Source organism: Leucopleurus acutus, assembly GCF_964270905.1.
Source record: "Leucopleurus acutus genome assembly, chromosome: 13".
Taxonomy (NCBI): Eukaryota; Metazoa; Chordata; class Mammalia; order Artiodactyla; family Delphinidae; genus Leucopleurus; species Leucopleurus acutus.
In genome coordinates, this window is record NC_139155.1 from 72,191,211 (window position 1) to 72,216,867 (window position 25,657).

Sequence of the window (25,657 nt, forward strand, 5' to 3'; positions counted from 1 at the left end):
ACAGGTAAACAGACTGTTAGGACACAGTGTGGTCACGTCACCCCGGGGTGAGCCAGGGAGGGGCCCCTAACCCACCCTGGGTCGGGGGGGAGTTGTCAGGAGACTCTTCCAAGGAGAAGTGGCCCTTGAGATGACAAGTAGGGGTGGGCTGGGCAGGCAGCCCAGGGGGAAAGCAGCAGCCCAAGGAGAGCGTAGAGCAGGAGCCATGGCTGGGAGGCCTGAGAACGCACAGACTCTCAAGGAAGCCAAGGAGGAAGGGCTGTCTCCCAGGGTCTGGCCAGTGGCTTTGTACAAGGTGGGGCTCAGGACACATGCAGAGAGAGGTTCACATCCTGCCTTGCACACAGGTTGTTTTAAACTGAAAATCAGAGCCCCAGTGGGTTGTTCACATGACAGAACCTTGATCACTTTAGGAAGCTACAGTTGGAAGGGGCCCAAAACTCAGTCTGTACAGACAGGGAAACTGAAGTCCCCAAAGAGGAAGGGAGACACTCAGAGCTTCCCGCTCCTCCCCAGCAGGTGGGGGAGTAGCCAGCCCTCCGGGGCAGGGGCTGAGAAACTCTGAAAGCCTTACCCAGGAGAGGAAGGCCACTCCCCGACCATAAGCATTCCAGGTACGTCTCTTCTAGCCTGGGTTCACAAGCACTTTGGGGGCGGGACAGTCTCTCTGCTAGGATCTGCCCCGGATGTCCACCCCGAATCCCAGCGCATCCTGAACAACAGCCCATCACCAGACCCACAGGTGTGAAGCCGATGGCAAGATCCCTAAGATGCAGCTGTCAAGGAGAGTGAGCGAACCAGGAGTCAGGGACCTGTGTGACCCTGGGGTGACTTCCCCCCATCCAGGTCCCAGTTCTCTATCTATAAAATAGGAAACCTCCAAAGATGGAAGGTCCTCCAAGAAGTGGGGAGGATGCTGATGGCCAAGTCAGAGGGGCACGAGGGTGGCTCTGACAGGAACTTCCAGCGGGCCAATCGCCCACCTGTCAGGGTGGAGAGGGGAACATCCATGACTTTGCAGCAGGCAAGACCCAGACTGTCTGGGCTGACAGTCTACACAGAGCGTGACTGACCATCCCGGCCTGCCCGGGACTGAGTGGGCTCCTGGGATACGGAACTTCCAGTACTAAAACTAGGTCAGCTCCAGGCAAAGTGGGATGAGTTGGTTGTCCTAGAGCAGGGACCAGCCCCTCCCAGGCCACAGGGCCAGGGGACCTGATCATCTGTTCTTTTCTGAATGGGGTATCAGAGGCTGTTAGCTTCACCTGCGGCACTGGGGTGGGGTACTGGCCAGGGGGTCTAGAGCAAGCAGATGCAGAGCCCCGCATCTCCCAGACGCCTCCTTTCCTCCCTGACCCCCATGCAGCTACAAGCTGCTTCTCAGAAGATCTGGGCACAGCCTGGGGAAAAGTTAATTCTGCCACTGTCCAGCCCCCAGTCCCTTATGCCCCTGTGAGCTTTGAGAACCAGCCAGGAGCAGTGCCCTGGAAGGGACCACTCTCAAGATCAGGGGCCTCGTAACTGGCCTTTTACAAGCTGCGTGACCTAGGCAAGTCACTTCTCTGGAGCCTCAGTTTCCTCACCTGCAAAGCCTCGTAATACAAACGCTTAACATTTCCTTGGCCTCTGCTATGCGCCAGACGCTGTGCATCTATCCTCTCGTAGGCTCACAGCAGCCTTTGGAGGTGGGGATGCTGAGACTCAGAGCAAGGCTGTGCCTTTCTCAAGGTCACAGAGAGTCAGCGGCAGAGTCCAGGGAGACAGAAAAAAGCCCCCAACCTCCACCCCTGGCCTGGGACCGTGCTGGCTGAGTATTTGAGTGCTGGTGAATCTTCTCTATACCAGCAAGTGCTCTATGTAAGGGGGAAGGCAATAACTTAGCAGCAGGTAAAGCTATGTCAAGGGAAGACTTGTGCCGCTAAATCTGCCTTGCAGAGGAGGAAATATTGCTAAGAGGATACTGGTTCTTGGTGCCTGTGCGAAGACCATAAAAGTACAGCACACCTCGTGGCACATAAACACCTGTAAGATGCAAGCATTCAAAGTGAGCAGGTTTCCACTTCCACAAACGGAACCCAGAAAAGTACTCCAGAATGCCCTCAAAGATTGAAGCAATGGTATTTCACCTAAGAAACACTGGGAAGAAACATTCACGTCCCATGCAATGGAAACCTGTCCCCCTAATGGGATAAGACGCAGGTGTTAAAGTCCCCTTTATGCTGAATGCCTGTAAAGCACTCACCCCTTGTTGGGTGTAAAAGCAGGGGTATAAGAATGTATAAACAGCATACTTTCAGGGGTGTGGCTGCTCAGAGGATAGACTGAAAAAAAGCTTACAGTGCCCTGTAAGCATGACAGCCGCCCTTTCTATTTTCCTTTTCTGTAATTTTAAATAGAAAAATGTATATAATGATGTATATGTCAGCTTTATCATCAGGAAACATTTTAAATTCTACAAGGACTTTACAGACACCCTACATTTCAGGATGGCTAGACAATCTGCTGCTTTTGTCTGTTTCTATCCTTATGGGGTCTTTGGGGGACAGCTCCTCCCACCCCCTAAGCTTGTGTTTTTCGGGGCTGCCAGCCATGGTTTCCCAATGGCCCCCGGCCACAGCGATGGGACCAACGATATCACTTCTCCAAATGCTCCTCAGCCTGACTACGGAAGATCTCCGTGGAAGATCCTCTGGAGGGGTTTAGGAACCTGCTCATATCACAGACTAAACTCTCAAGAGAACAATGCATTCCCTAGAATAGAATCAGGGAGCTTTTCCTGTAAAGGGCCAGAGAGCAAATCTTTTCAGTTTTGTGGCTCTATCAATAACTATTCAAGTCTGCAGTTGTAACATGGAAACAGCCGTGGTCCATATGTAAATGAATGAGCATGGCTGTGTCCCAACAAAATTTTATTTACAAAAACAGGTGGAATTCATTTACAAAAACAGGTGAATTTGTCCCACAGGCTGCAGTTTGCTGACCCCTGGCCTAGAAAAATGGGAGTCACTGGCTATGAGGAGAACCAGATTGGAAAAGGGACCCACCTGGTCCCCACTGATGGGCAGAAAGAAACACTGGTCCCCTTAAGACTACACTGCTGGCTTTCTCAGTGCAGGGCACATTTATTGAGCCCTGACAAGCGCCGGGCACTGGGATAAGCCACAAGCAGGACACACACTGTCCTTGTCCTCTTGGGGCCTTCAGGTTAGTGGTCAGGCCCAAAGCTACCAGGTAGGGCCACTGAATGCAGCCAGGTAGAAAACACAGCCCTAAGAATCAGGAGAATTGGGTCCTTGCTTCACATTTTCTGTGTGTGGCTTTAGGGAATTCACTTGAGCTCTCTGAGGTTGGCTCATCTGGAAAATGGAGATTTGAATGCTTAGTGCAAAACAATGGAAGGACTCAGTTAAGGCCTGAGAGTAAACAGGTAGGGCTGCCAATAAACGCAGAGGCCAGCTGCCTCACCTCTTCGACTCCCTGAGTCCATTTACCCTAAAACTCAAGAGCAAAACCTGCCATAGGTTTCAGGATGCCATTCCTCAATGAATAAGAGCAGAAGCCCCTTCTTTGCTCCAAGTGCAGGAACTCTCTCCCTATGCAGGTTTCAATGGCTCCCCATTGTTTTTAGAATAAAGACTCAAATCACCAGCATGGCTGGCAATGTTTAACCACCCCCCTCACCCCTGGCCTCATCTCATTTACATGCCCCCTTGTTCTCTGCTCCTGCTCTTTTCTAGCTCCTTTTATGTTTCCCCTGACACAGGGTCTTTGCATGCGCAGTTCCTTCTGCCTGGAGCAGTCTTTACTGGTCATCACCTGGGTAACCCCTCCCCACTCTTCAGACCCAGTTCATGTGCCCCCTCCTCAGAAAAAGCCTGTCCTGCCCACCCTGCCCCATTCTGCAATCTCAGAACCCTGTGCCCCTCTCCAAGGTACATGGGATTATCTAATAAATGTCTATTTCCCCGGAAGCCCCAGGAGAAAACCATGTCTGTTTTGTTCACTGTGGCATCTCCTGGGCCAAGCACAGAGCCTGGCACATAGAAATAAAAACTGCTAACATTTATCAGGTGCTTCTCTGTGCCAGAGAGTGTCCTAGACTCTTGATATATGCTAATTTGTTTCATCGTCACAATTGCCCCACGAGGTAGGTACTATTAGTATTCCCATTTTATAGATGAGAAAAACCAAGGCCCAGAGAGATTAAGTAATTTGCCTAAGGTCACACAGCTAGTTAGTGGCAGAATCAGGGTTTGAACCCAGGCTGTCTGATTACAGAGCCTGCATTCAATCAGATAAAAGGTTGTTGAATAAATATGCAAGTAATTCCAGCTTTTCCTGGCTGGGCCTGCCTGCGATGACTGGTCCAAGGGGATGCAATGCTCCCCACCACCCTCTAACCTGAAGTGAGCAGCTGGGGTGTGGAGCAGGAATTACAATCAGCAAAGCCAATGGGTGTGAAGTTCCTTTCTCTACCAGAGTCCAGTGGTGGGCTAGCCTGGGAACAAAGGCCCATTTATGGGCCTTTTGGGAAAACGTGGTCCTGGGCATTAACTAAAGCCTGTTACTGCTGGAGCAGCCCCATCTTAAAGGGAACGGCGTGGCTCCTTGGGCCGCCAACTGGACGACGAAGGATTTGATATCCAAACAGTCCACAACCTCCTTATACTCGGACCCTCCTAGATGATCATTTGTGCGCTAAATGCGGTCGTGCTTCCGTCAGCTGATGGGCGAAAGTGCTGCAGCTGCCACATGGTGACGGTCACAGCCTCACGGTGGGCACCCAGTCCCAACGGCCTCACCACTGCCTGTACAGCTCTGCTTGTGCAGAGGCCTATCTGGTTGTCGCTCCTTAGTCGTTTCTGGTTGTGGAGTGCGGTGGGAAACCGTCCTTGTGAAACTTAATACCATAGAGACAAAGAGAGCAAGCATTAGGTGGCCAAAGCCAGCAGAGCTTGGCTCCATCGTCGTATTCACCAGACATAAGCCGGTCAGTTATTGAGGAAAACGAGAAAAAACATACAAACAAAAAAACACTTGTGGACTTCTGGAAATATGTGGATAGGCAAGGACAGGCCAGGAGTAGCTGAGATCCAATCATCTTTGTAATTTGCTGGGGACCCGCAGGGCCCCTCCCTCACAAGATGTCCACTTCCTGTAGGACCCTATGCCCATTTCCCTGAAAATGGAAAAAACTGCAGGAAAACGGAGGTGGCGTCCCATAGAATCATGCCTGCCTTCCTAAGTGGCCATCATGCCTCCTAGGAAGCTGGGGCTCAGGGAAGGGCCCAGGTGGGCCAGACTGCAAAACCTGTGGCTTCCTCTCAGACAAACAGGAGTCCAGCTGGCAGCGCAGCAGTTTTCAAATTTACCCACAGGACACTTTGTTCAAGTGAAAGCAAAGGTCTCATGAAACAGAGAACAGGGATATTCTAATAAAAGGCCCAGCCCTGGAGAGGCAGAGGGGAACCAAACCCAAATGCCTGCCCTTCCCTTCTTCCTCCCCACACACCCTCTTTGACCCAAGGGAGGGCTCACAGGCTGCCATTGGTTGATTTGAATGTCCGAAGGGGAAACGGCCGCTTTGGGCACCACCACAGCCAGGACGTCATTCTGTTAGGGGAACCAATGACCCAAACTGCCCTCCCTGGCAAGGCCCAATAGTAACCACTTGCATGAGTTGCCTGGCAACAGGACCTCCTGGTGAGGAATGCAGAACTGACAAGCTACCACCAACCAGAATAATTCGGGAAAGGTCAGGAGACGCCGGTCCATATGTCCCTACCAACCTCCCAGAATCCTTCTCGCTGGAATCTATCTTGGCTGAGTGACGCGTGTGCCACCGGGTAGGACCATGAGTCAGAATGATTGGCCAGAGACAACCCGGAAACTAACCCCATCACCATTAAACCCGAGACCGCGAGCCACGTGGCAGAGCAGTTCTCCTGGGTTCCCTCACCCTGCTGCTCTCCACCTGGGCGTCCCTTCCCAATAAAGTCTCTTGCTCTGTCAGCACGTGTGCCTCCTCGGACAGTTCATTTCTGACTGTTAGACAAGAGTCCACTCTTGGGCCCTGGAAGGGGTCCCCCTTCCTGCAACAATTCCCCTCTCAAATGGGAACAGAACTTTGAGGAGTTCACGTTCAGCCCGATTCTGGCTGCCTCTCAGGAGCTGGCGGCTGGGATGCGAGCCTGCAAAGTAAGCCAGTCCTCCAGAGTGGACAGGGACTCTCCAGGGCTCACTGGGTCAGCTTAGGGTGGACAGTGGCCAGCGCAGGGGCTGGTCCCAGGCCTAGAAGGCCAGATGGCAGTCAAATCTAAAGTGCTCCAGACTCCATGAGTTTTCCAAGGAGCACAGCAGCTGAAGAAATCAATGTCTCCAAGGAGCCACCCCAAGCCTGGGCTTGGCCCTAAAGGTACAAAGATGAAGAACTCTGGACCTCGGAACTCAAGGGGCTCTGATGAGGGAGACAGAGCTGCATGAGGCAGGAGTTTTGGTTGCAGACAAACTCAACTCAAACCGGCTTAGGTGGCAGTAGGATTCCTGGGGTAACTCGTGCAGCAGGATCTCGGGCATGGACTTAGGGAGCAGAAGGGACCCAGAGCGCTTTCTCCATCACTGTGTACCTGTCCTGCCTGCTAGCTCCCTGCACCCCCAAATCCCAGGCCTTCGTAAAGGAGAACTCAGATTTGCCGGCACGGAAGGTGGCGGGCTCGCTGGTCCAGCCTGGGGTGGACTGTGGTCAGGGGAGGGTCATAATCTGGAAGCAAAGCACTGTTGCCCAGATAATCCCATAGGTATCCCCATCTCAGATAATAATGTCTATATTTTCAATTCACTCATTCAACAAGTATTTATTCACACCATATGCCAGGATCTAGGGATACCATAGTCAAGTTCCCGTCCTGTTCTCATTCAATTTGGGAGAGACAGAAACTCAATGAGTTGATAGAGCTGGTGGTGATAGGTGTTATGAGCCCTGCAGACACTGGGGGTGGGGGGAAGGATGGGTGGTCCAGAGAGAACAGCACATGTGAAAGGTCAGAGGTAGGAGGCCTTGTGGCAAGGGGACATCAGGAGACGAGGTCAGGAGGTCGAGGGCCAGCCTCAACTTACTGTGAGGATCTTACAGCCCTTATTGAGTGGGATGAAAAGCCAATGGAGGGTTTGGGGCCTAAAACACGAGTCAGCCAACTTTTTCCTAAAGGGCCAGATTGTAAATATTTCAGGCTTTGTGACCATTGGGTTTCATTCTAACTACTCAACTCTGAGGGTGCAGAGTGAAAGCAGCCATAGATGCTGCTCAAACAAATGGGCGTGGCTATGTTCCAATAAAATTTATGGACACTAAAACTTGAATTTGATGTAATTTTTATTTGTCACTGGGTTTTTTCCAGCCATTTCAAAATGTGAAAAAGCTCTTCTTAGCTTGTAGGCTGTACAGAAACTTTCAGTGGGCTGGATTTGGCCTGTGGGCCTTTGCTTACCCAACCCTGCCTTCATACCTTAAGAGGTTACCCTGGCTGCTGTGTGGAGAACAGACTAAAGCAGAGGACAACAGGAAGCTTGGTTTGGAAGATGGTTAAGTTTTACGTGTCAACTTGACTGGGCCAGAGTACCTAGAAATTTGGTCAAGTGCTATTCTGGGTGTGTCTGTGAAGATGTTTCTGGGTGAGATGAACATTTGAATTGGTGGACTGAGGAAAGCAGACTGCCCTACCCAGTGTGAGTGGGTAGGCCTCATCCAATCAGTGGAAGACCAGACTGGAACAGAAAGGCTCAGTAAGCAGGAACTCCTTGCCTGACTGCCTCTGAGCTTGGTTTTTTGCTGCCTTTGGACTCAAACTGAAACACTGGGTCTCCAGTTGGCTGACTGGAGATATGGGAACTTGGCCTCCATAATCATGCAAGCCCATTCTTATAATGAATCTCTCACTATGTATATGGACACATCTTATTAGTTCCGTTTCTCTGGAGAACACAGTACAGAAGAAGCTCAGCTCATTTCAGAGATGATGGGGGCATGAACTAGCAGGGTTACAGCAGCGGTGTGAGAAGTAGCTGGAATATGGATGTATTTTGAAGCTGGAGCCAACACGAGTGGCTGAGAGGAGACAGGAACCAGGTGGGAGGGAGGAAGGGGCAAGTCAAGGGGGCTCTCCTAGGGGAAGCTGAAGAGCTGGAGATAAGAGGGGAACCACTTGTGTCTCTCTCAGAGATCTTGACAGATTCTGTTCCAGAAAACATCACTCTGGAAGCAAAAAAGGGAACAGGCGGGCAGAGGTAGAGGAACCAGTTACAAGGCTGTTCAAACAATAGTCTGGTCACTCTACAAGGGGGGGTTTCTGGCAGGTGCCCAGATGCCCATATGGGAATCTCCACCTTGCCGTCTTTTGTGACATTTTAATCCACTGCCCTGGTAGAAACTGGCCAGGACAGTAAGAACGCGCTTGTCACGTTGGGAACTGCGGTTGAGAACGGCAGTACGTTAACCAGGAGGTGCTCTGTCTACCTTCTACAATCCAAATAGCATCTTGGCACAGAAATGAACCTGCAACAACTTCCTATTATGTATGGGGCAACTTCCCAGTTCTCAGACCTTGTCGCTTAGAGCTCCAAAGCTTGGATTTTGTTGCTGAAACCCTGAAGGTTGATTTCTCGACCTTCAGGGAACTGAGCTTCAGTCCAAACTATGTATCCTGGCTGGGCCACTTGGTCACTGGCTCCACTCCAATTTTCTGCAGGCCCCTTAAAATCTCGTATTTCCTCAGTGAATGCCAAGATGAATGGAACCATGGTGGGGAGAGGTGGTTTAGAAATGAGTAATGAGAAGATAGCAGGGCTGTGAAGAAGGTGAAGGCTGCCCCGCCCCCTCAGCTGCTGTAGCACCTCAGGGGCCCCGGGACTCTGTGTGTGACCCGTTCACACTGTGATCGGTCTGCATCACCTGGACTAGTTGGCCGTGAAGGTGGGGAAGGTACTAACTTTGTGTTTGAAGCCCTCAAGCAGAGCACCCGACACCAGGCCAGCTCCTTGCTCTTCCCCTTTCAGACACTGATGACTGTCCGTTTCTTTCAACCCAAAGCTTTCCCTATACCCACAACTATCTGCCGGGCCTTTGTCTGAATCGTTTCTCTCCAGGGCTGCTCCAAACCCACCACATCATCCTTTCCAAAAATATTCATTGAGTCTTTCGGATCAGCATGAGGAAGCCTCCATTAAAACAACAACAACAAAAAACTCAGCACCTAGTGATTTTGGTAGCAGAAGAGATCCGTCCACTTGCTTTTCAACTGCTTCCCAACCTCCTGAGCTGAGTGCTTCAGTGGATTAACTTCCGGTCTGACCCGGCTCCCCGGGAAACTGGACCGGCACTGCTCTCCCCTCACGGGAGCTGGGTTCCTCCCCGCAACACTCCCCGCCCCCCATTCATGAACTCAGGCTCTGAAAATCAGCTTTCTCATCCAGTTTCATTTCCATGCAGTAACGTGAAACTACACTGAATCTCAAAGAGTCCACCAGCCTCTCAACTCACCTTCCTCAAGGTTGCAACCCATCTACCGAACTTGGCAGCCACCTGACCCCTGAGGATCTTTGGACCTGGAGTAATTTCTCTCCCTCCACTTTTCCATTCCAGGAACTTGCCCCAAGCACACTATGACTAGCGTCTCCTAGCAAACTCCTTCCACTTCTAAGTTTGTGTTAAACCAGTCGCTGGTGGACTAAATTCCTGGGGGTGGGACAAAGAACACTGCCATCTGCACGTCAAGACCCTCTCGGACTTAAAACTGGACACACTCCACCAGGGAGGTGAAACCATCCCATTCAAACAGAGGCGGCAGCTGGGACTCGGATTAAGCATACTAAAATATATTATCCCATATTGTATTGGTTGGAGACATATTTCCCGGTTTCTGTGGCCTTTGCTTTTTGGACATATTGAATATGTAATTCGATTTTTACGCAGCCAACCTATCTTTTCCCTTGTGATTTATTCTATTGCCAGTCTGAAGTCTAGATAAAAAGGGACTTATTTTTACTTCTAAATTTGAAAACAAAACTACTGACCCCATTAAGCACGGACACTGGTGTTGCTGGGAGGCGCTAAGGAGTCCCTGCCCCCAGAGCGACTTTAATGTCCCACCACTTCCTTCCCCACCACTGACTTACGATGCCTGCTTTAAGGTACTATTAATTTCTCACTCATACATTACTTTTTTTTTTTTTTTTTTGTGGTACGCAGGCCTCTCACTGTTATGGCCTCTCCCGTTGCGGAGCACAGGCTCCGGATGCGCAGGCTCAGCGGCCATGGCTCACGGGCCCAGCCGCTCCGCGGCATGTGGGATCTTCCCAGACCGGGGCACGAACCCGCGTCCCCTGCATCGGCAGGCGGACTCTCAACCACTGCGCCACCAGGGAAGCCCCACACATTACTTTTAATAACTTCTTTCTGGGAATAAAGACATTTATAGGAAATTTAGAAATTCAGAAAAAATCCAATTAATGAAAAATTACCCACAACTGCTACCCTACATAGCAACATTTGTGGTCTTTACCCTACACAGAAATATTCATTATTATCAATATAGGCACATATCCCTCAAAGGGTTTGTCAAAAACAATCTATTCCGGGGTGGTTAATAACTGAGCCACCGTCTGCTGGACTAATTTTCACTCTTCCAGTTCCCAAACATGCCTCCCGTTACTGTCCTTGGGACAAAATTCCCAGAGGTGAAAATCCTGGGCTAACAGGTAAGAACGTCGAAAACTCCTGATCTACCCTGTCAACCTGCCCTCGGCAAGAGTACCAATTTACACACGCTCCCTCCAGCAGTGGAGGAAAAAACATTTTTCATGTGAAAAAGGAACAAAGGGCACCGTGCAGCTGCCCACCTGCAGAAGGAGAGGTGTGTGTCCTTGACCGTCTCGGGTCTGTGACCCAATGATGGCTTTAGGACGTGGGAATGTGCTATCAGCAGAAAGGGAAGGGCTGCTTCGAGTTAACTGATTCTGAAGAGCCAACCAAAATTCTTCTGGACACAGAACACCAAGTACAGCAAGGGAAGTAGGCTTTAAAAAACGGAAGTTCTCCCTCGACGGGGCCTGGCTGGCTGTCTGGGGCTAACGTGGTAACCCTGGGTCTTCTGGCAAAGGAGCAAGGCGGCCAAGGTGAGAAACCAGTCGGTCGTAAATGCCCCACACCACGCATCTGCCCCCTGACTGGGGGCACCAAGGGGCTGCAGACGGAAGCAGCCGACTTCCACTTCCTGCAACCACAGAAGGGCTGACAACGACCCTGGCCGCCGTTCTCCTCACAGACTACAGCAACTTCAGGAAGAGGGTGTTTGAGGACGGGAGGCTTTGTGCCAAGTAGTCATCATAGTGACATTTAGAAAAACCAAATGGAGGGAAATTCTTTGCTACCATCACTGAGATGTCATGGGACAATGTTTCGGTGCAAAAAGGGAAGAGGAGAGAGGGCCAAGAAATTCAAGTGACCTTGAAAACCTTCTGCTGGAATAAAAAGCACAGCTAAGCCAGGAGTACTGGGCTTCCTACTGAAGAAAGAGCTGCTTTCCAAGGCCCCCATTCCCAGGGAATCAGCTTGTCGTGGGACCCTTGGTGGCCGTGCAGTGGGCTCCTTGGGTGGCCAGACGTGGCTATTCCTCTCACTTGAACTCTACGCAAGTCTCGTCCCTCCTTCACAATTCGGGGCTCATCCAGACTAGGCTATCTGCCCCAGATCCGCCCCTGGCAGAGGCTGGAGGCAGGATAGACCCCACTCCATCTGCGGAACCTGGGGCCCACCCACATGTGCCCCGTACTTACCCCCTGAGAGGGTGGTTCCACCGAGTCAGAGACGCTGGGTCAGGCAGCAAGCCGCGTGCTGCCTCACAGACAGTGGCGTGCGAAATAAACACGGACACCGTTTGGTAACCAATGATTTTTTTTTTTTTATCTTTGAAAATGGAAGCAAGTGTTTTGACAGAATACGATGGCCGCTCTATAAGAGCCGATCTAGGAGTAATTCACTGGTTTTCCTCTGGGATAGCACGGATTTAAAAAAAAAAAAAGGCAAAACAGGAAAAATAATCCACAGAGCTTGAGGCGCCCACTGAGACTGGCAGGGAGCCCGTCCATTAAATAAGCCTACACTACACACTAAGATCAGGATAACTCGCCCTCACCCTCCTCTTCTCTCCGAACCGCATTCCCTACGGTGTTTCACTGCCATCAACAATTTTGTTCACTTAATTAATTGGGTGTCTGAACCTTAGAACACTTCTGAATCTTAAAAATGAAGGTCCTCAACAGATTATGTTGATAAAGAAACACATACAGGTTTGAATATAAATCACTATTATTGTTTTCTTAACACCTCATTATCCACTTTAATATTTAAAACACACACGCACGCACGCACAAAACCACACCAAACATTCAGATGCCCTGAAACCATGGAGACGGCAATCCCACGACTGGTAAAGAACACGGTACCTTCTTCTCTATTCAGACACGAGGACAGCTTGACCATGCAGCCCAACCCACCGACGCCACGCTCTGCCTCAGCCTGGGTCCCTGCGCACAGACGCTTCCAGCCAGTCCCAAACCGTCCCCACGCCAGCAAGAGCACGTGCAAGCGTCCCCGCCGTGGTCCTAATGCTTGACACGATTCCCGTTCCACCACAGGCCCTCAGCCCTTCCAAAGCAGAGGCTCTTTAAATCTTGTTCCTCAAGCACGCACTCTGAGAAAATGGAAATGGAGAGAAGTCCCAGCTAACCCGGGAGTGGGGCAGGCCATGGGAGATCAGTGTCTGGCCGGGGGCTGGGTAGTCTCTGTGCTCAGATCCAGCCACAGTGCAGCTGCAGGGTGCGGGGGAGTTCGTGAAGAGGGTGCGCAGGGACCAGTTGCACCATCAAAGCTACAGCAGACTTCTGCTTCCTTCTCGACCCTCCTCCCCAGTCTCAATATCAATATTCAACAGCACCCTCTGGCCTCAGCTTAGCAGAATGCAGTTAGCACCGAAAGGCAGGAGGAGGGAGGATGGCCGAGGGAGCCCTGAGAGAGGGGGCTGCATACAGGAGGGAGAAGAAAGGGCAGGAGCTCCAGGGGTGTGGGGGACCTGTCTAGCACAGCGAGGGGGCAGCACGGGACACGCGGGAAAGCAGAGGATCACGTGGGGTGAACGCTTCCCTCCAGGTTCCCTAGTCTGTCTCACCCCATCCCAGGGTACTCGGGAGCCAGGCCAGCTGCTGAAAGGGACAAGAAGGAACACCTCACGGCACGTGTGGCTCCTCGTCCTGGACACCCTTGTCAAGTACTGACCAAAATCTGGAACATGACGTTAAAGTGATGAAGGTAATAGATTCTATGTGTGTAACAAAACCGCAGAAACACATGCTAGTTTAGGTTCGATTATAATCATCTGAAGCACAGGATAACCAAGAAGCAAAGTTCCATTCTGGTACAACCACCCAATTTCTAGAAAAGAGAAAGGAAACGATTCGATATGAGCTTTTTTTTGATCAGAAGACTCGATGGAAAGGGAGGGGTGGGAATATGAATCCACGTGATTTTTCAAGTCTTCCTTTTGTACAGTCATTAAGATGACCAGGTTTGTGCTGCAAAGAAGCCAGCACAGAGTGGCTACTGCTCTGATTGTTCTCAGATGAATGTTTATACAAAATAATATCTTCATTTAGTTTATAAACATACACAGTGCTGTCCCTTTCAAATTAAGGAGAAAAAAAAACCCCACACACAAATACTGCAAAGTAGCAAAATACAAAGGAAAAAAAGCTACTTTTGGTTTTGGCAACATTAAAAAAAAAAAAAGAAATATAAAAAGCAATGTGGCATTGGTCCCTGTTTGTAAAAAAAAACCAAAAACAAAAAAAAAACAAAGGTACTTGGGCAGGACACTGAATCAGAATTGGTTGGTTTTCTAAAATTCAGAATATCTGGGATTATCAAAGTAGCACTTTTGTCTTTTAGAAGTTCACAAGTCACATAACACTTAAAACATCAAAAAAAGCTTTCTGGTAAAAAGCTCAGCTTTTAAACCACATTTTGTTTCTGCAAATTTGGGAGACGAGTTGAGTCCTTACTGGAATGTGGCCTATCGCTGGTCGACAGATCTGAAATGTCTCCAAGGGGCAGTGTCTCCCTCTCGCCCTCCCTGGGACCACACCAACTACCAGCCACGAGCGCGTTCCTGCTCCGTCTGCGGGGTGGGGGTGGGCCTTCAGGCTGCTATCTTTGCCATCTGCTGTTCTAACTTGGAAATACGCTCATCTTGATTGCAGATTGTGTCTTTTATAGATTTGATCTCTTTCAAAATCTCATCCAATTTGGCTTCATTTTGCTAAGGAAACAAAAAAAGAGGGGAGGGAAGAGGATGACTAAAAAGCAGCAATGTTCAGCACAGGTGGAATGCACGGGGTATAACTGTGACCTCCCATTTTGGAAGTGGCAGGCTGCAGCAGCCCGGCTGAGCCTTGTAGGAACGCCAGGAATGCTGGCTGGGCCAACTGGCACCCACAGCAAAGCAACAGTGTATCACGGCTCCTGGCCCCACCTGTGCGCCTACCTGGATGGAGACTCCTGGGACACAACTAAACTGCAGGAAGAGACTGATCCCTGCAAGGCTGCCCCACATCCCAACCACCCCGATCAGCCAACTCCAGCAGGAGCATCTTCTATGTGACCATAGAGGGTGACGGCTGACCCTCCAGAGGCTACTGAGCTCCCATCAGCTCCTAGAAAGGTCCTTGGGAACTACATCCCTTGCCCTGCCTGCTCCTCTAAAGAGCCTGAGCTTCTCCCTCGTGGAGCTGATTCTTCTGCAGGAAACCCTGCAGTCCCCAAAGCTGTGGTGCCTCATGTGGCTTGCTCGGTCACAGTCAAAACACTAGCTCCTGAGGGCACTTTGCCTCTTGTCTCTGCCACCTCCACATGGACAATTCCCAGCCCCTCCTGGCCCCCAGAACTCCATTCTACAGCCTGCCGACACCAGCCCCCTCTCCTCCCTGGCTCGACCCTGCTCTCCCGTGGCCACAGGCGTCTTCACTGTCAGCCTCTGGTCTCCATCACTCCCCTGAAACAATTCTTGCCAAGATGCCCAGGATCATCTCTGCCTCTAAGTCCCACTCACCCCAGATCCTTCTGCCACTCAAACACTTAGCAACTTCTAAAATCTCTCACCACTCCCTCCTTCCTGGGACCTCATCTTCCCGGCATCGGTAACAGACTGACTTCTATCCTGGTCATCATAAAAAAGAGAGCTAAAGGAGTCAAACTCTATAAATGTCACGTGATCAAGGTGGTTCCTACAAACAGTGCCTGTTACCATTACTGAACCCCATCCGTCCAGCGGGGACAGTGCCCGCAGACGCCCAGGCTGGCAGGCGTGTTCGGGAGGGCCAGGCTGAGCTGGCCCGGCACGCCCCAGGCCCTGCAGTCCTTACCACGCTGGCCGTGTCTGCGGTCTTCTTGGGGACGCTGATCAGGTCGCACTTCTTGTTTGCCGTGGGCTTGCTGTCCAGAATGTTCTTCTTGACCACCTTGAGGTCCCTGTTTTTGCCGGGAATGTATCCGTGCTTCAGGGAGATGAGGAGTGGATCTGCATTCCTCCCCTCGAACCACTCTTCCGCCTCCAGCGCCGCTTCGGGCCCCGCCGTGTCAGGGTACAGATCATCCTGGAAAAGGTCAGACTACACGAGACACAGTGGAGAAATCCACAGGTAAGGAAGGGAGCTCTGGGATTTTTAAAACCTTTTAAAAACATGGATTGCCTAGACAACTGGGCACTTACCTTCCTGGGGACAGTCATGATAATAGGCTCACACTTTCTCTCGTGAAGTTTGAAGAATCTTCAAAGAAGAAATAAAGGCAAAGTTGCATTAATAAACAGGAGGCCAAGTAACAGGCTTAATAATTCACTTGTACATTCTGTGTTTGCCCATCACCTCATCTGACGCATCGTGGGGAGCAGGTAGAATTCAGCGTTCCCATTTCACAGAGGAGAAAACAGAAGCTGAGAGGAGCTATGCTAGGGAACAGCGGATAGGAGACACGAACAGAGGCCTATGCATCATGGTGACAGTCAAGTTCCAATTACCTGGGGGCAAATCAACTGTGGGGAAATGATTAACACCACCGACAATGAGCCGCTTATGAGAAAATTACCAAGCCAGAAGACAGTGAACACCCATGTCTCAGAGAGTACCTATGACCTCGATGCCACGTCTTCTGCCAACGTGAAGTGGCTGAACTTTCGTTAAGTGTAAATAGGATTTTTAAAAAGGCAACGAAAACAATCCTAGGAATTAAATGTTGGCATCCGAGCAAACCACATCATGCATAACACTCAAGAAAAATCTGGAATTATCCAGGGTGTGGGAAGAGTAGGAAGACCAAGCCCAAAACCTGTGCGGTCGGCCCAGTGGTGGGAAGGCTGGCCCGGGCTGGGTGGCCAGCTCCACCCCCCACACCTGGGCATGTGCCCACCTGACCCAGCCTCGAGCTCCTCATCCACATGGGGGGTAAACCAGCACCCGCCTCACAGCACGGGTACAAAGAGAAAGGGGATCCGGGCCGTGTGATTAGCACAGCGCCCAACACGTAACCAACGCCCCAGAAATACTGAGTAAACAGGAGGCGTCCTGAATGACTTCCTTATACAGTCATCCCTCGGTATCTGCGGGGGGTGGGTTCCAGGAGGTGCTGCGGACACCAAAATCTGTGGATGCTCAAGTCCCTTACATAACATGGCATAGCATTTTATATTCCAAGTCATTCTAGATTACTTACAATACCCAGTACAACGTAAATGCTACGTGAACAGTTGTAAACACAAAGTAAATGCTACGTAAATGGTTTCCCATGCGCCACAAATTCGTTTTGCTTTTTGGAACTTTCTGGAACTTTTGTTTCCAAATATGCTCAATCCTTGGATTTGGAACTCGCAAATACAAAGGGCCGACTACGTCTTTTAAACTTTTAGATGACAGTAAAATAAATGTGTTCCCAAATCCTGAATGTAATTTTGAAATTCAGATTCAATCTGTTTTGAACCACATCTTGATTAGTTTGATTTAAACCACAATTTAGAATTATCTGTGACAGCTTTCCTTCATTATTCTAGCTATAGAGTTGAAGGTATTATAAAAAAAACAAAAACAAAAACAACCGTGCAGTGATTAATATTAAAAAAAGGGCTCATAAAGATTTCTTATATTTTTAAAGACGTAAGTGTCAATTATTTGCGTGACCAGGTCAGCACGCTTTAGAAAAATGTCCATATAAACGCAGCGTTATAAAAACTCCACAGAGTAGTCCAGAGAGGCAGAAGTTACAACACACAGCCAAGCTTCCTAAGCCAAGCTAACCTAACACCCGCTGTAGAACTTTGTTTCTCTAGTTTCGGATCTGCGGGCTCCACAACCCGGTTTGGAACCTGGCTGGTCCCTCTGCAGGGCAGAAAAACCATCCCTCATTTCCATCCCAGGGACAGGCTCTTCCTGGTTGCCTCCCAGGGGACACTGGCCACAGTCGCAGCCTGAAGACAAGCAACGATGGTTTCACTACTTAAATCAGGGTGTGATACGCCCCAGTGAAGCCTCTTAACCGCTGCATTTCAAGTTTATCATCTGAAGGATGGGGAGGGCACAGCTGGATGAAATGATTTTGAAGAGTTTCTTCTTGCTTTCAAACTCCACGTTTCTAAGAACGGGCAGGAAACAAGATACTAATTCTACGATTCTACTGCACACACACAGGTAGAAAGACTCAGGCGTGGACACGAATGGCGTAAGCAGGCTGAACACTTTCCGATACCGATTCTTTACCTGGCAATCTCACATTTGTTGACATCGAGTCCCCTCTTGGGCATGTAGCCCATCCCCCTCTGAGGCTCCTTGCTGCTGAATGTGTTGAGGTAGTGGACATACGGGGATTCGTTCGTGATCTCAAAATAGCGGATACTGCTGTCACCCTACAAGGAATCGGAGACAGGTTTGCGTTTCACGTTAGCCGAAATATCTGATTTAGGTGGGTGTCTCTCTCCTCTATACACCCAGCACTGACTGGGACTCCGCTACGCTGGCTGACCTTTCCTCCCCTTAGGAGGCTTGCCTCGAGCACATGATGGTTTCTCTTCCTGGCAGAGCAAGCCCTCGCTTGTGCAAGGCTAGCTCGCCCTTTAAACAGCCTCCTCTGCCTCCTCCTGAAGGTTCTGACTTTCCTGCACTGAGTCTGGCGCCAAGGCAGAGTCGGAGCAGAGAGGTTAACACCTCCGCCCAACAACTGCGCCACAACAAACAGCAGACCAAGAGGGGCTAGCAGGCAATTACTGACTTTTCAGCATACCTCCACGGGCACAGACCTGAGGGCGCTAACACCAGACAATCGGATAATAAGAAGTAAGATTTTTCTAATGAAGAGACATTAGTTTTAGTGAGTAACCTTTAACTTCAGAGGAGAATGCTATCCCATTACAATGCATCAAGTTCTGTGATAATTTGACTTAGAATGGTCAGATTTTTTTGAAGACCTGAAGAACGTGCTAGCCTCTCTCAGTGTAAATAACTGTCTGCACAGTTACATGAACCTGAACAATGAAGGCAATCCTGCCTGAGGGGAGAGATGTGTGTGTAAGAAGAAGTGATGAATGGCTAGGCGGTACTCTGCCCTAACAACCCTCTCCTTTCTCATATTTCCATTTGTTTCAAGGATGTAACTATCTAAAGCAATGGAAGACAAGCTAATCATACACTATTTGTTTTCTACATACTCACAGTAACTTTCCACCCAGTGTTAGTAACATCTGGGTAACAATGCAGTCTATGGCAGCTGTTAACGTCTCAAGTAAAATGACTTTCAAGGAAACAGACAAGATCTCAGTTTCTAAATAACTGAGGTATAAAAATGTCAAGCAGGTCTGCAGCCCACTCCATCAACTGTGAACAGAAGTAAAACACCCCCAGCTTCATCCCCAGCAAGGGACTATCTGACAGGTTTGGGGAAGGGAACATATCAACAGCTCCATTTGTATTAATTCATTTATTTCAACTACAAAAATTCTAAGGGAAATTGAGCCTACAGAAGAATGAGGAATACTGAGGTCTTTACCTTCTAAAATGAAGTAACAGTAATGATAATAAAGCTACCAACACTTTAGTTAGGCAGAAAGCATCAGGCAGCAGGAAGGTGTCCTGAGTTCAGTGTGGGGTCTTCTTGTAACGACTGTCACCTCCTGACACTTGAGTCAGGCCATGTAATTGCAAGGCCTGGGCCTTAACACTGAACTCCAGGAGCGAGAACCCTCTGGAGAGTCTCTGAGGCCCTCAAAAGCTTATACCCATGGAGCACTATTCTCTATACAATTGCTCATCTGCTAAATCTCTGAAGGATAAACTTTTCTTCTTACAGGATTAAATTTAAGATCAAACAGCAAGATTACTGTTTACCTTTCCACATAAGTAAATGATACTGGTGTCGGGGTCATAGAAAGGTAGCAACACCCCATTGCTAGTGTCCATTTCATGAAGAGCAATTGGTTCCTCCATATTTTTCTGGGAAAAAAAAATACACACACACGCACACACATTTTTAAAAGGTGAATTTTTATAAGATGATACATTTTTCATCCCTAATTAAGTTAGCCATTTCCCTAAAATAATGAAAGTTTAAACAATGCACATATGATATTCATACATGTAATTACCAACAGGAATACTAGATGAGATCCAACTCACTGAAAATTGTGTTGATTTGGCAACATAACGCACACATCAGTGTGATCCCATGACAGAGATGAGAGCCCATCTCCTTTGTGACTGCTTTCTTTTTTAAAAGTACTTTTTTCTTATTACAAAAATAAACTCATGTTCTTTTGAAAATCAGAAGGTACAAGGAAGAACATAAAAATCATCCCATATTCCGTAATCCCACGGTCCAGTGGGGGGTAGAAACAATTACCATTTTGGCCTATTTCCTTCCAACATAGAAGCACACACAGATTGGGATCATACCATATATGCAGTTCAGTACGTTTTTCCCACTTGTGCTGTCATGAACATTTTCCCAAGCATGACTATTTTGATTTAGACATTTGATCATGTTCTTTAGGAAATATTTTAACTAAGTTTAGAACTTATTTCCCAAGTCTAAAACACTGGATTCTTCACGCATTCTTTCTAAAATCTACAGTCAACAGAGACTCCTTGGGAGTATCAAGAATGCATTTTTAAAATACATTTCGCAGTAAGTCTCCAGTGAGGATGAGAACTTCACATCCAACTTAAGACAAGCAGGAGTTCAGCAAACGACACTGAGAACCCTATCATCTACTGACCAACCCAAAGGCCCGCTCAGAAAAGAGAAAACTCGAGGCTGGGGAAGGGGTGGCAGGGCTGGGAAGGGGCGTACCGGGTTCCAGAGGGCCAGCTGCCGCTCGCTCATGCGGCTGAAACCAGTGGTAAAGACGTTGCCGTCAGCCAGAAAGATGGCCCTCATGGGTCGGGCTCCTTCATGTGCTTTCTCCTTCTCCTGGGCGAGAGAGCAAAGAGGCAGCTTACACAGTCAGACTGCAGGAAGGAAAAGTGGGGGAGAGTGGGGGCTCAGACAGTGAACCCCGCCACCCCACGTGGCACTCACGTCAAAGGTGTGTGTGTGTGCGTGTGCACGTACGTGCACGAGCGTGTCAGTACTGGCCACCTCCCCTCCCTGAAGGAGGAGGAAACAAAGCGACACCAAGGGATCTGGCCAAGGCCCCTTGGCTGGTGAGCGAGCAATCGCGCCAGGTCTGGACTGAAAGGCCTCAGTCCTTCCACCAGCCCCTGCCACCACCCAAGTCCAGGCTCTGCAAACACAAAACACACGAAAGAGCTCTGCCAAGCCTTTGTTTCTCAAGAGTATGATGATAACCTGAAGGTGGACGGTCGCTACAGCATCTCGCAATTTCACAGGACAGAAAGTGGAGTCTGGCTAACCCGTTCCTTAGCCTCACTCTTCAGCGGGAGCCCACCAGCCCCACCCCTTGGAAGGTTCTAGTGGAGAAAGCGCGGGGTGTGGGGCCTTGATAAGCACCAGCCATGCCTGTCACCCGACTCTTGGGAATTATCACCGGCCAAGAGCCACCTTCTCAGAGAAGGGCCGTGACGAGGCAGAGTGGGGTGGAAGTGAGGCACCTCTGGATTCGACACTTGCAGTATCAACCTGACCAAAGGCCCGAGTGTCCATCTTTTGCTGTGATGTGTGATTCTGTGGAGGCCTAGCTCAGGTGGCAGAAACGGGGACGCTGAGCTGTGGAGAGAACCCATGGCATCCTGTCAGGCCCTTTAAAGACCGACTGGGGAGCAGCGGAGGGAATCAACAGATCCACCTGCAGTCCTAAGCCAGCATGCAGTAAACGCTGTGGGTTAGCTGCTCTAGACGTGCACATTCTTAAGCAAACTGATAAAAAAAAACTTTGTTTCTTTGTGAGAAATGGTCGCCAAGTGAGAGGGAAGGCTGGGCAAAAGCTAGAAATGCACAGCTCTGGAGAGAAGGGCAACTGGGAGACAGAAGCCTGGCGAGACTCTTCTGATTCACAGTTCGGCGTCTGCACACAGCAAAGGTCCACGGACTGGCTGTCCCAGCCCCTGTGGTCTGCCTTAAAACGCAGAAAGTTCTCACTCCCTAAAGCGCTACACATACTGGGGCTTTTGTCCTAAGAATACTTACAGCAACAATCTCCTGTTTCCTAGGATCGATTACTCTCACTTTCTTGTCTTTGGAGGCTGTGCAGATCAGACTGCCGTTCCGGTTCCAGCTCACATTGTAAATCATGTCCGAATGTATATCGTCCAGGTTTAAAAGGGCTTCCCCCGTCCCCACGTTCCAGATGATGATGGTGTTATCACAGCCTGAAAGCAAGCAGGGATAAGAAACGCCTGCACAACAACACGTTTGTGAAAACTATCGATACAAATACAGGGAGGATAAACACACCTATGTATTGAAATGGAGATGCTAATTATAAGAAGGCTTACTTACTGGCAGTCAAAAACTGATGTGACCAAGAAAAAAAGAAATTTGTGTAAAAGAAACACATTAAAGGAAAAATACAGCTTGTGAAGTTTGGGCTCATGTGAAACAAACAAAAACACCAACCAAACAAAGAACAACAGAAAAATAGAACCCTATGGTTTTTTTTAAGAGTTAACTGGGCTGGTGGACCCTGAGTGATCTTAAGTTTCCTTTTCTAGTAAAACAAGCATCAGAACAAATACAGCTTCTTTTTTTTCCAGAGGAACTAAAAATAAAGGGTTTAAATGGTGGTTTAGGAGGCTCAAGACAAAGACTGGATAGCAGGTTACTCCCATCAACCACGCTGTTACGACACGGTCTTGCACAAAAGCATGGAAATTACAAGTGAAGGGAAATGCCTAGCCATCTGCTCACAGCAGATCTTTATCTTTAAAAGGAGAGAAAAATAGGCCAAGACTGGCCTGATTTGAGAAGCACAAACTGTCGTCAACTGTCGTCAAACAGGCACGTGAATTCAGAACCTGATCCCCAAAGAGGCCACAGGTCCACTGAGCCACAGCCCCTCAGCTCTTCAGCTCCATCCTCCCTTCCCTCCAGGGCTGGCCCCAAGTCCCCGAGGCCCCTTTAAAAAGAGGCACCATTTGCTGCTTCCAGGACATTAACTCAAGGATGAAGCAAAATAAGGGACGGACATCCTCAAGATGGATTCTTGTCAATAAGCCAATTCTGCAAGCACTTAGAAAAATGAGCCACTAATAACCAGGACACCTACGTTACCTAGGGTCAGAAGTAGGAAAAGGGTGAAAAAAACTGTACGACAGACAGTATGAAAAGTTGGAGCTAAACTCTGCGATGGAGATTTGACCCATCCTCTGCCTCGTTCATCATAGGCAAATGAGTAACTTCAGCCACTGTGGATGGATCACATAGTCTTAAACTATGCAAAACTATGCACAACGCTGCAATCAACCATTCTCCTCTGCGTGTACAAGGGAGACTGGGCTCAGTCTGCTGACGATACCCTAGATTTGACCTCGATGAGGCGGCCAATAGGGTATTTTCCATGAGGGAATTCCACCTTTGGATTTGTTTTCTCTCCTTATCAGACTGAGGTTCTGAGTAGAACACTGGAAGGCTTCCCAGTTATAGTCAATTGTGATTTAAAAAAAGAGAGTCTTACTTTTTTTTTTAAAGTAGTTCTTGGTTTCAATAGGTACCAGGCATTAGATTTTTAACTTAACTCACTACGTCACAAATACCTTTCATACCCAGTTAAAAACTGAACTGCTCCTCTCCTTTTTACTGGTGAGGAGAAAGATCTTTAAAATTCTACCGCTAACATTAGCACTGCTTTTTTACTAAGCCAATCTTATTAAGGTATAGTTTGCATGAAATACAATGCACCTATTTTAAGTATACATTGGTTAAGTTTTGATACATGTACATATTCATGTAGCCATCATCAGAGTCAAGATCAACATTTCCATCACCCCACAAAGCTCCTTCCTGTCCTTTGTATTGCTTCTATAAAAGCAGATAAAATCTCAGATTTTAGACAAAAAGATTTCTTTAAGATGAAACTTGGAAACTACACAAGTGGGAAACCAATAGGAACACTAGGACTTGGTCACAAGGGTTCACTGCAGTGCTGTTTAACAGTGAAAAATCGGAAACAACCTCAGTGTCCAAAAATAGGGGACTGACTAAATAAACAGGTATCCAGACAATGGACTATTAATGGAGTCATTAAAAATATCATACAACATGTAATGGCACCTGAAAAGGACCACAGTGTACCAGCAAGTGCAGAAAGCAGGTCACATGTAAAGTGTCTGAACCCATCTTTGTATGTAAAATTGTTTATGGGCACAGAAATATCTCTGGAAAGAAACATCAGAAGGGTAATAATGATGTTTCCTCCGGGTGGTGGGATTGTAAATGATTTTTCTTTTCTCCCTTTTGTTTATATATATTCTCCATAGTACACGTGGACTACAAGTATAAGGAGAAAGATGAAAGTATTTTTTAAAAGGAAGGAGGGTATCTGACTAACAGGATCACCCCAAAGTTGGCAGCAACACCAAAGCTGGAACCCAGGGTTCCTGGCTCCTACTCGGGCTCCTTCTACTACATCAGGAATAACTACAACTGAGGGCCATGGAGGCATGGAGGGCCCCAGCAGGAACCACGACTCTGCTGAAATGTGATTATATAAGTAAGCATGTGTCTGTTCCTAATTCTAGGCAGGAAGTCCACAGCTTCCATTGGCTTTGCCCAAGTGGCCTCGACACACACACATGCACACGGGTGTTGGGGAACTCCCACATTTAGGCACCCTGTCGTGGGTTCCAATGATCTGCTTCACAACTGCCAGCACAGTCAGCATGCGTCTGCTGTTCCCTCCACACAGAGGCCACGAGAAGTGAGGGCAAGGAGAAAGCAGAGGTCAGCTCGGCTCCTACCTGCACTGAGAAGCACGTTGCGGGCCGTCGGGTGCCAGGCCACGATGCCGACTCTCTTTGAGTGGCCTTCTAAAATGACCACGGGCTCAGTCAGGGAAAGGGTGAGTCCGTTTTCTGGGATCTGCCATACCTGTTGGCAAAGGAAGAAAGGTCATCCACATGAAAGCGGTCGGCTTTCGTTATCACATTTACTGTGACCATCCAGTGTGAAGCCTTGCTCTGCATAAACAGAACATACAGTGGTCTTTGGATGAAAGGCAGAATGTGGTGAAACACGTACAGCTGTTTTTCAAATGCAGTAGGAGAGCAAAGAGCAGAATATCCATAAGGTCTAAAAATGTTAGACCTCTCTGCTTTTATTTACTATTAGTAGAGATTTTATTTTAAATTCCCTGTTAATGGGGCTTCCCTGGTGGCGCAGTGGTTGAGAGTCCACCTGCCGATGCAGGGGACACTGGTTCGTGCCCCAGTCCGGGAAGATCCCATATGCCGCGGAGCAGCTGGGTCTGTGAGCCAGGGCTGCTGAGCCTTCGCGTCCAGAGCCTGTGCTCCGCAACGGGAGAGGCCACGAGAGTGAGAGGCCCACGTACCGCAAAAAAAAAATTAAAAAATAAAATAAAATAAATTCCCTGTTAAGTTCAAAACTCTCCAGTTAGAAGCATACCAAAAAATTGAAAGAAAAATACAAAATGACTGAAGCACCCATGAAGAGACGCATTGGAGTGAAAACCCCTAGCTAAGTCCATGATTCTTGAGGGGAAAGCAAACTCCATCCACCAAACCTTCTTGGGGGGTGGTGCAGTTTTTCAAACATCATATTTTCTATAATTCTACATTGAGAAAATGAAAAGATAGCTAATAGCTTTGTAACATGTACTAAAGAAATCTTCTTACAAAAGAAAAACATTAATTGGACTTCATCAAAATTTAAAACTTTTGTGCTTCAGAGAACACTGTCAAGAAAGTGACAAGACAACCACAGAATGAGAGAAAATAATTTGCAAGTCATATATCTATCTGAAAAGGGACTTTTTTTTTTTTTTTTTGAGGTACGCGGGCCTCTCACTGTCGTGGCCTCTTCCGTTGCGGAGCACAGGATCCGGACGCGCAGGCCCAGCGGCCATGGCTCATGGGCCCAGCCGCTCCGCGGCATGTGGGATCT

The 25,657-nt window shown here is 48.6% G+C and overlaps 1 protein-coding gene across 2 annotated transcripts in view; it reads right to left on the reverse strand.

Moving 5' to 3' along the window:
• Nucleotides 1–13,128: 13,128 nt before the first annotated feature.
• The window catches only part of CORO1C (coronin 1C), an 83,901-nt gene continuing 71,372 nt past the window's right edge, over nucleotides 13,129–25,657 (reverse strand). For both annotated transcript variants that reach the window (XM_082852948.1, XM_082852949.1), the window contains exons 4-11: nucleotides 24,496–24,625; nucleotides 21,728–21,909; nucleotides 20,432–20,551; nucleotides 19,471–19,575; nucleotides 17,851–17,996; nucleotides 15,816–15,873; nucleotides 15,469–15,714; nucleotides 13,129–14,366 (exon numbers count right to left, since the gene is read on the reverse strand). In XM_082852948.1, the coding sequence (XP_082709074.1) occupies nucleotides 14,247–14,366; nucleotides 15,469–15,714; nucleotides 15,816–15,873; nucleotides 17,851–17,996; nucleotides 19,471–19,575; nucleotides 20,432–20,551; nucleotides 21,728–21,909; nucleotides 24,496–24,625 (1,107 nt within the window). In that variant the 3' untranslated portion in view covers nucleotides 13,129–14,246. The remainder of the gene's footprint in view (nucleotides 14,367–15,468; nucleotides 15,715–15,815; nucleotides 15,874–17,850; nucleotides 17,997–19,470; nucleotides 19,576–20,431; nucleotides 20,552–21,727; nucleotides 21,910–24,495; nucleotides 24,626–25,657) is intronic.